At 38.9% G+C, this 8,893-nt stretch overlaps 1 protein-coding gene across 3 annotated transcripts; it reads left to right on the top strand.

Annotated features, from left to right (window-relative positions):
• The first annotated feature begins 45 nt into the window (after window positions 1–45).
• LOC142579519 (LETM1 domain-containing protein 1) lies at window positions 46–8,826 on the top strand. Of its 3 annotated transcripts, none has more exons than XM_075689823.1 (10): window positions 46–152; window positions 354–538; window positions 1,010–1,122; window positions 2,032–2,114; window positions 4,529–4,616; window positions 5,799–5,888; window positions 6,932–7,033; window positions 7,096–7,242; window positions 7,930–8,026; window positions 8,622–8,826. In XM_075689823.1, the coding sequence occupies exons 1-10, from the start codon at window positions 76–78 to the stop codon at window positions 8,699–8,701; spliced, it is 1,062 nt and encodes a 353-aa protein (XP_075545938.1). In that variant the 5' UTR covers window positions 46–75; the 3' UTR covers window positions 8,702–8,826. The 3 variants fall into 3 exon arrangements, with proteins under 3 accessions (XP_075545938.1, XP_075545937.1, XP_075545939.1); XM_075689822.1 differs by having other exon boundaries at window positions 4,448–4,616; XM_075689824.1 differs by lacking the exons at window positions 46–152; window positions 1,010–1,122 and having other exon boundaries at window positions 399–538; window positions 4,448–4,616.
• Window positions 8,827–8,893: the final 67 nt, after the last annotated feature.

The following is an 8,893-nucleotide window of genomic DNA, read 5'->3' as shown; positions in this document are numbered from 1 at the left end:
GAATGATTTAGTTTATCATAAACATTTACAATAAAAATTGCCCGTTATGTTCCACATTGTAGTTCGCTCTGTGTTATGGCGGCACCGTGCTGGCTGTTTCGGAATGCGCGCTATGGTTTCGGACGTATTAAAAGCACCCCTCCGCAGTTCAGGTAAGATATCGCCGCTACTTTTCCTGCACCCCGGCTTTCACTGCCAAGTTGTACACCTACATGACTGTTTAATAGTTGTGTTGCGTTGTTATGTAGTTGCTGCAGCGGCTGAGCGACTCGGCTGTTTCATTAAATGTTCTAGTTAATAATAATAATAATAATAACATACGCACACGTGTGTCTTACTTTATTTCACTCCAGGATTACAGCGTCTGTTTTGAGCGCCAGCACATCACCACCAAAAGATTCTCCGAGCAGTATCGTCAAACCATTAGCCAAAACAGGACTGTATGTGTTTTCGAAGTTCAAGTTTTTTCTTGAAGGCTACGACAAAATCTTGCAGAAATTCCCCGTCGCGTACCGGCTGCACCAAGTGTTCGTTGTCGGTAAGTTTCCGTGTCATGTCCGCTGCTCGTACTCGACAAGATGGTTATACCTGTTTCCCTTTAAGTGCTGCAGTCAGCAGCGCCTGCAGACTTTCCCTCAGTGCGCGCCACTTCAAAGTGTAATCCGAGCAGTGCTTAGTGCAATTAGAGTCTGTAGGACACACAGCTTGCGATCGCGTGTCTGCGCGCAGATGTTTTTGCGCAGCGTGTCGTATGTCAATGCATCACCAATCGTGTTCTGCAAGGCATATCTAATTGCCTTCCTCCTTGCTTCGAAAATGCGAAACGTAACAAAAGAAAAAAATGTTTAAAAATTAATTTTAAAAATAAATAGTCATTGTGCATTGTGTTCAGTTTGGTATCTCCCACCTATGGTGACATTGTGTCGCCGTGGGAAAAAAAAAAAAGTTTCAGAATCTGATGCAATATCTCTCTGTCTCTATTCCCACAACATCAAACAATGCTGCTCAGGTACGAAGGACTTGTACCAAGATGTTCGAACCTACATGAAGATATCTCAGGACTTAAGGAGTGGGAAGTCTGTGAGAGAACTTTCCAGGAGAGAGCTCGAACTCTATTACAGGGTTTGTACGGTCCCAAACTTCACTGATAGAAATGTAGAGAAGTAGTACCTTGAAATGACATAAATATAGCTTGTTTTTATTGAGTCACAGATATCCTCATGTAAACATTTAAGAGTTGGCAATGAGACACCAAGTTAAAGCTTCATAAGGCATTAAAACGCCTAGCTATATGTTCCTTCAGTGCTCGTTGCCACCTTTTACTTTGCCATATGATATAGGTGCATAAAATTTCTTTTTTAAACTATTATTTGTCAGGAGTTCGTAATAGCTGGCCAAGTGGACTATTTAGTAATCGGCTGGGGGCGTATTCTGCAAAGAGTCCATCTAGTGGACTGTCCATTTCGGCCGCTGCCGATTGGCTAGGACCACTCGTCTCCTCCTCTCTCGTACAGCTGCATCCAATCAGTAGCGGCCAAAATGGACAGTCCACTAGGTGGACTCTTACAGAATACGCCCCCTGGTCTGCAGTGCAAAAGAACTATGTTTTGTAATGCATCACTGCAGGTTCCCATCTAGCATGAAGGCACGGTAGCAACATTATTGGCCCTTTTATAGCGCATTTATAATGAGTATTGTGAGATACATGAAATTCTTTTCCACATATACATTGCACTAGCATTTTGTATGCATCTATGACAAACATTTGTTCAGCATTGATTGTGAAGCTGTTCTACATTAATTTGAAGTTTAAAAGTAAACACCTTAAAGGTGAACTCTTATTTTTCTTCAGTTCATTGATCGTCTCATATGAATGGTTAACAAATATTGGTGCAATTAAAGAGTTGCACCAATACAAAAATAAAAGCTTGTCGCCTTTTGCGCAAATTTGTTTTCAGTAGTTGGAAAAGCATTAACTTGATGGTCGTCTCACATCTAGTGCAAAACAAAATTCTTTGTGTGAATTTACAGATACCCCGTGACATACTCAAGATGGCGCCTATATTGACAATAATATCGCTGCCTGGAACTAACTTCATCATGTTCCCTCTTATGTAAGCAACCAATATACATATATAACCGTGAAAGTGGCATCTTTTCATTTCTTGCAGCCTAGCAATGCTATTGGTTTATCTTTCCAATACATTTACATGAACTCCTTCCACATGTGCCTTTGTGTATCAGCTTGTAGCCAGTGCTTTCAACAGGTAGGTAGGTACAGTCAAGCTCCGTAGATTGAACACCAGTTAATTTACGTTTTCTTTTAATTTGGCAACATATGAGTGTTACTTGAAGCACCCCTGCTTCTGCAACGATTTAATTAACTTTTAATTCTATTAATTATATCTAATTTTAAAATTAATTAAGAATTAAGATAATTAGAATAAATATTGCACATTACAACTATAGTAAGCAAATTAAGGGAAGCCAGCTGCATGTAGAAGCATTTACTATTAAACAGTGATGCATGGAACTAACTCAATTCTTTCAGAAACTTTTTGTGCGCAAACAGGGAAAAGAAGAGCAACGCAAGGACGAGCGCTTAAGAGTTCACCTTTAAGGTGTAAGCACTTGTCCTTTTGTTGCTCCTCTTCTTTGTCCCTGTTTGTTTGTGCACAAAAAGTTTTTTTAAAAATGAATCTGTTTCAACTAGGCCGACTCACAGTTATGCTTCACTCAGTTTCACATTTGGGGGATTTCTGAACATCGTTCTATATCTTGTGTTGCTGTTTTTCGCCAATAATCCATAATACCTTTCCTTCTATTTCTTTTTTCATATGGAATTGTGAAATAAATTTATATAAACTTGTAATTTTTAATTGTGGATTAGTTATGTCTCTGCTTGAGGTGCCAATAATTCAATGCATTGATGCTACAGGCTCTCTCAGCAGTCATTGTTAAGACCATGGTGATTGTTGTGGCTAGAGGTAGCAAAGGCATTCTGACGGCTTCCTTGAATGCTCCAAATAGTGTAATATTCAGGTCATGGTATTGCAATAACCAAAAAGAAAAAAAAAATGAATAAAACATGATTCACTTGTTTTACCTTTTTTTTTTTTTTTTTTGAATGCATGAAGGCTATTCTCTTATGGTTTACACTTAGTGAAGTATGAAGCAGCAGCAAATTATGATTTCACATGATAGCATAAGCTTTGCTAAGCTATTATAATAAATGTCATTATACTTACTGTCTTTATGCTAATGTCACAGTAATTTATTTAAAGGCATTGGTCCTGGTATTTCGTGCGATTTTCTAGGTGTTTTTTGAGCTCAGTAGTAGCTCTTAAAATTTGCCAAGTTCAGTTTTTGGCTCTTGTAGAGTACAATATGGCCCATATTTACTAGTTAAATGTTAAGTAGGCCTAAGCTGATGCCATTAAAATTCATGACACCATAGCAAGCTGGTGCAGAAACTTCAACACGGCGGCACCACTGGTTTTTCATATCTTGCATCTTTTCTAGCTTACCCTGCCTCCTCTTATAGCAAGAGTGGCTTTTTTCGTAGTGTGGAAGGGTAATCTAATATAGCTCAAAAACATCTCTTTCTGGCTAGTGTCCCTTGAACACCTGATGAACCTTGAACAGTTGGTGTCCCTTGAACAGTTAGGAAGTGATGCTTGTCTGCATTGTTGAGGACCAAAACACTTTGTGTCTGGTGCGCATGCCGCATTGTGTTTGGGATCTGATATGCCGGATTGTGCATTGGGATCTGACAAGCGAAGTGATTGCATTTTGGGGCATGTGCTTTGTTTTTGAAAGTAGCTTTGACACTCCACTAGCTTTTATGTGGGTGTTCAGACCCTTTAAATATTTCAAAGATGTCAGAAACTTGTTGCGTGAAATTGGTGGTGTGCATCTATATCTGCAGCATGGACTAAACACATGGCTAAATTGTACTGCTCCGTGAAAGTCTGTGGCAAAGCAGAATTTGCTGCACAACTCTCGTATCTGGATACACATGACCACCTGCCACATAGCTTAGTGGAACTGGCACTACGATGCTGGCCACAAGCTCATAGGCACAATTCCCAGCTTTTGGGCTGCATTATGAACGAGGGTGGAATACAAAAATGCTCATGCACTTAGGCTGAGGCACGCATTAAACAACACCAGATGTTCAAACATTGTCTCACGCACTTCTGTGAAGCATTCTTCACAGCCCATTGTTCAGCTTCTGGAAGTTAAAACCCCATAAATTAGCAGTCCTTGGGTAAACTTAAAATGTAAAGCAGGGAGAGGTTTAACGTTCCATTGTTCTAAGCATAGAAATATTTATGTTGTCTGCCTGTCCTTCATTATTATATAATTCTGGCAGTCTGTATCTTTTTTTTTTCTTTCTTTCCTTTTTTTTTTTTTAGTTTTGATCCTTAATGTTGTGTTTTGGCAGGCGCCATTTCTGGTGGAATGCACTGCACATCAGACTACTATGTGACACTTTAGTGACGCAGTTGTTCACTGCTGCCTGCAGCTACCTTTTTCCAGGACACCTGCTCACCTGGCAGTTCTGGAGCCTAGAACAGCGTATTGACTTCGCTGTTGCACAGCAGAAGAAAAAGGTAAGAGTCCGTTTCTCATTGTGTGTATGTTGTACAATACTGTTGTTGTACAATACTATTGGTTCTCATGCCCACCATATATATAGTGTCAGTGAAGCTGCGTAGAATGAGAAAGCCTAGCATAGTACAGGACACTTCAGAGAAGTCAGTGCATAATGTATAGAGGATAAAACAAGCCTAGTGTTTACGAAGGTTGCCTTTTTCTCAAACTAGTGAAAATTACAGTAGTTGCAAGTCATAACCCTGTCATTTTTCAAAGCAAAAATGAAAGTGAAAAAAGAAACGGATGAGAAAGATGATAGAATGTGCACTCCTGTATACCTTCAGTAGAATTGCTAACTGGACAAGTTAGTACCATGCTTACTTGATTCTAATACACACATTTTTCCAGGAAAAATTTGCTAGAATATGACATACGTGCCAGAAACGAGTGTGAAACCAAAATTGCAATAGGTAGTATCGAAAATTCTCCTCCATTCTTGAATGGCACCTTAGAGTCCTGGGAGAGCGACAGGAAGTGATTCACGGTTCACTGTGGCTCGGAGACAGCACACAGTTGCTCCCGGCTGAAAGTTGTGCTGCTTGGAAACTTGGTGCATTGGTAATGGCACACACTATTTACTAGCAGTTCAGTAGTCGTATCTTCACTTTCATTAAGTGTAATAAGTAGTGTAGGTAATATGACATTCTACAAAATTCTTACAGCATTACTAGCAATGATAGAATTATGTGCAATCATTTAACGTCGTTCATGCAGTATCTCCTTTTGCTGCTTTGAACACTTGCCCAGAAATGCTGAGCTTGCAGGAAAAAGGTAGCAAAGAACATCTGAGCTGACAGGAAAACACTGCCTAGTGTCCTACTCCTGACTAATCATGCGCCATATTTTTGTGTGGTTGTCTTGCTTCTGTATGATTTCATAAAAGTGGCTTGTTGGACTAGTTGGTACATGGTTATAGTAGGAGAATGCCAGCAAACTTGAGAGTAGAAAAAAATCAAGATGCAGACACAGACAAAGAGACAGGAAGGTGTTTGGTACGCCACCTTCCTGTCTCTTTGTCTATGTCTGCCTTTTGATTTGTTTCTAGTCTCAAGTTTGCTGGCATTCTCCTAGTATAACTGCTGTATGATGTTAGTATTTCGCTGTGTTGCTTTCTGACTGACTGTGCCTGTAAAGTGCAGGTGCACAATTACCGCTACGTCTTCCGTCACCTGCAAGCCAATGTTCCCAAGGGAGAGGAAGGGAAACAACTTCTCAGCGTATTTCACAAGGTAATATCTATCTCCATTCTTAATGATATGGCATTGTGCACGTGCTCGTTAGCTGTTGTTTTTCATATTACTTTAACCTCTTTCACTCTTGATACCTGTGTCCCCCAACAACTATTGTTTGCTTTTGGTCTATGACAGTTGCATGTTTCATCACACCAGGTGTATCTTTCTATGCAAAAAAACATGAAAAAAGAAAACTAATGACTTTCATATCTAGACCCCTATTGTATTTTCCGATAAGCTATGTGGGCTAGGCAGGTATTGGCAGCAAATAAATTTCCTCCAGTAATACCACTATTTAACCAAAATATGCTCATTAACATTTAATAATTAACTTTAGCGTGCATGTTTTAGTTGCCAAATTGAACCTAAGGAGTATATAATGTAACGTCTTATTAGAAATTCCAAGACTGGTGCAGCTTTCAGGACATCCGTCCCCAAAATCTGCTAAAGAAATATATCTTGGTGTTCTAGTTAATATTGTCCTAAACTGTTAGAGGCATGAATTTTGGAAGCTGGTAAATGGAATGCCAAAATTTATTATGTAGCACAGTTTAGGGTCATGTGTCTTGAAAGTGGTGCTTGTCTTAGGATCTATGCTAAGCAGACATAACTTCACTACTCCTCAGCTTCAATTTCGAAAATTTAAACATGTGCTCTAAAGCTAGTAATTAATTGGGTAATTAGCATATCTTAGTTAATTTGCAAAATAACTGCTGAAATTTTCCTTGCTGCTTATATCTGTGTAGCCACTGAGCTTGTCTGCAGTAACGGAAGTGGTTATATATGATTTCTAAAAAAAAAGTGTTCTGCATAAAAAGAAACACCTGATATATTGTGCAGTGACCTTTATTTTTACACAACCAGATTAGTTTGTCACTTCACGGGATGAAAACCGTAAGATTTTAAGCATCTTGGTGTCATTTTTGCACAAAATAATCACATATTCAAGTTAGTAATTGTGAGCAGTGGCAGTGTAAGCACCAGTGCGATCTTTTTTTTATTCAAGTAATTTCCTGAAGCTCATTTGTACCTTCACACAGCTAGGAAGTGGCACACACCCGACAGTGGCCGAAATCCTTGATATCAAGCAGTACTTTTCTTCGAAGCCTCTTTCCTTGTCAAGTCTGGGCAGAAACCACTTGGTAAGACAGCAGGCAAGGTGTATGATTATGAATAGTAGCTATTAAGTAGCCCCTTGTTGCAGGTTGCACTTTGCAGGATTCATGGAAAAAGTGCATTTTTTCTTGGCCGGAAGCGCCGTCTCTGGAAACATGGCGGATTTGTCCGGGAGATGGATCTGGCTATGGCACGAGAAGGGCTTGGTGAAATGGATCTGTCAGAGTTGCGATGGGTACGTAGCGTGCGTAACTGCTAACTCTACTGAATTTTTTTATCAAGTTTATAAAGTTGACAAATTCAGTCTCGTTCTACAATTTTACAAATGTTTTGTCAAGCTTTACGAACAGTAACTTTTGTTTGCAAAAAAGTTTCTTTTGTTGGTGTCCGACCACACCCCTAAAGTGTTCTCATTCTGAAAGTGTACTTTAGGGGTACCTGCTTTGACGAAGTTTATTCAGTATTTATAGATTTGTATGTCAGTTTTAATTAATATTTTTTATTAAATCTTTAATATTTTAATAATATTTTAATTTAATGTATCAATTAGATTATCCAATGTTGCCTTAAACAGGCAATATTGTCAACAATAAAGCTGCTGAAAAAGTTACTATGGTCTAAAAACTGTGTTGATTGTCAGTTTTGGTGGTTCCAAGTTTGCTGCTGCTTGTGTGCTGCTTCTAAAGGTAAACAATGGTTAATGTGCTCATTAAGTATCCCACAATATGTTTTTGCCCACAGCAAACTTAAAGCTAATGCATGCTATTCCCTCCTTACGGTGTTTTGTCTGTGGGATTCTTACGAGTTTTAATGTTCACTATTTCGTAGATATGATCAGTACTCTGTTGTCTTTTATTCTGCCATACTACTTCTGCAAAGGAATAGTGCTATGATTGATGTTAGCATTTGCCTTTTTGTTTAGGCATGCTTCCTTCGAGGTTTCAACCCAATGGGCTTGAGCAAACGAGACATGGTGCAGTATCTGCAAGACTGGATAAACATCTCATCAAACATAGAAGGTACTTGTGCGTTTGTCAAGCCAGGGTATTGGTTCATTAAGCCTGCATTGAGACTCATCTGCAGGTTAGTGACTCAAGTGCAAAGAGCTTATTTTGTCTCAATTTATATATATGTCCTTGTCTGCTGCATTTCACACCTCAGAACCCATGCATTCACCAGGTGGCCCAATGTGCATTTACTGCACCAGTGATCAATTCATATTGATCATAAAGCATCCGAAGTATTGATGCTGTTTGTGTGCACTTTAGCAGAGGTGAAATATAAGTTTTCTTTCTTTTTTTCCAAGTTCATCATCTTTCAGTAGGATCGCATTACATTGCAGCAGCTGTGCTAGATGAACCCACAACGATAGATTAAATTACTGTTGTTTGCTATTAAATAATTTCACAGAAATTGCTGTACTTTAGATGCTCATTAGAAGTTGTTGAAGGCAACAGTAGCATTTTATTTTGTTCCTGGTGGATTGCTTGTTACATCCAAATTATACTGAGCACTGAATAAGAGCATAGCAAAGAACTCGTGCAAAGTGTTGTTTCTTTTCCTTATACATGTTCTCTTTTGCTGTTATTATCGTTATTTTTTTTTATTTTGCAGGTGACTGCATCTCCTTGCTGCTACATTGCCCCATATTGTTGGCTTACAATGCACCAAGCAATTGGATTTTGATCCACTAATGGTGCAGCCACTGTTAAAGGCCTGCTATGGTTTAGCCTAGTCAGAACAAAGGTATATCAAAATAAAAATGTTTTTTTTTTCCTCTAGAGATTATTTATGTACTAATAAATGAATGCGTCCATAATTTGTGTTTTGTGATTCTGTTCAGTGAGTGCAACTTGAGTGTGCATGTATGGCGCATGTGTGTTGCT

The sequence above is a fragment of the Dermacentor variabilis genome, chromosome 4 (genome assembly GCF_050947875.1).
Source record: "Dermacentor variabilis isolate Ectoservices chromosome 4, ASM5094787v1, whole genome shotgun sequence".
NCBI lineage: Eukaryota > Metazoa > Arthropoda > Arachnida > Ixodida > Ixodidae > Dermacentor > Dermacentor variabilis.
This window is presented reverse-complemented; position numbering and strand designations above follow the sequence as displayed.

Excerpts from the sequence above, each read along its gene's own strand:
- LOC142579519 (XM_075689822.1), top strand. The coding sequence starts at position 76 with ATGGCGGCACCGTGCTGGCTGTTTCGGAATGCGCGCTATGGTTTCGGA. Across the intron at positions 1,123-2,031 it reads AGCTCGAACTCTATTACAGG|ATACCCCGTGACATACTCAA; the intron begins GTTTGTACGGTC and ends GTGAATTTACAG. Across the intron at positions 2,115-4,447 it reads TTCATCATGTTCCCTCTTAT|GCGCCATTTCTGGTGGAATG; the intron begins GTAAGCAACCAA and ends GTGTTTTGGCAG.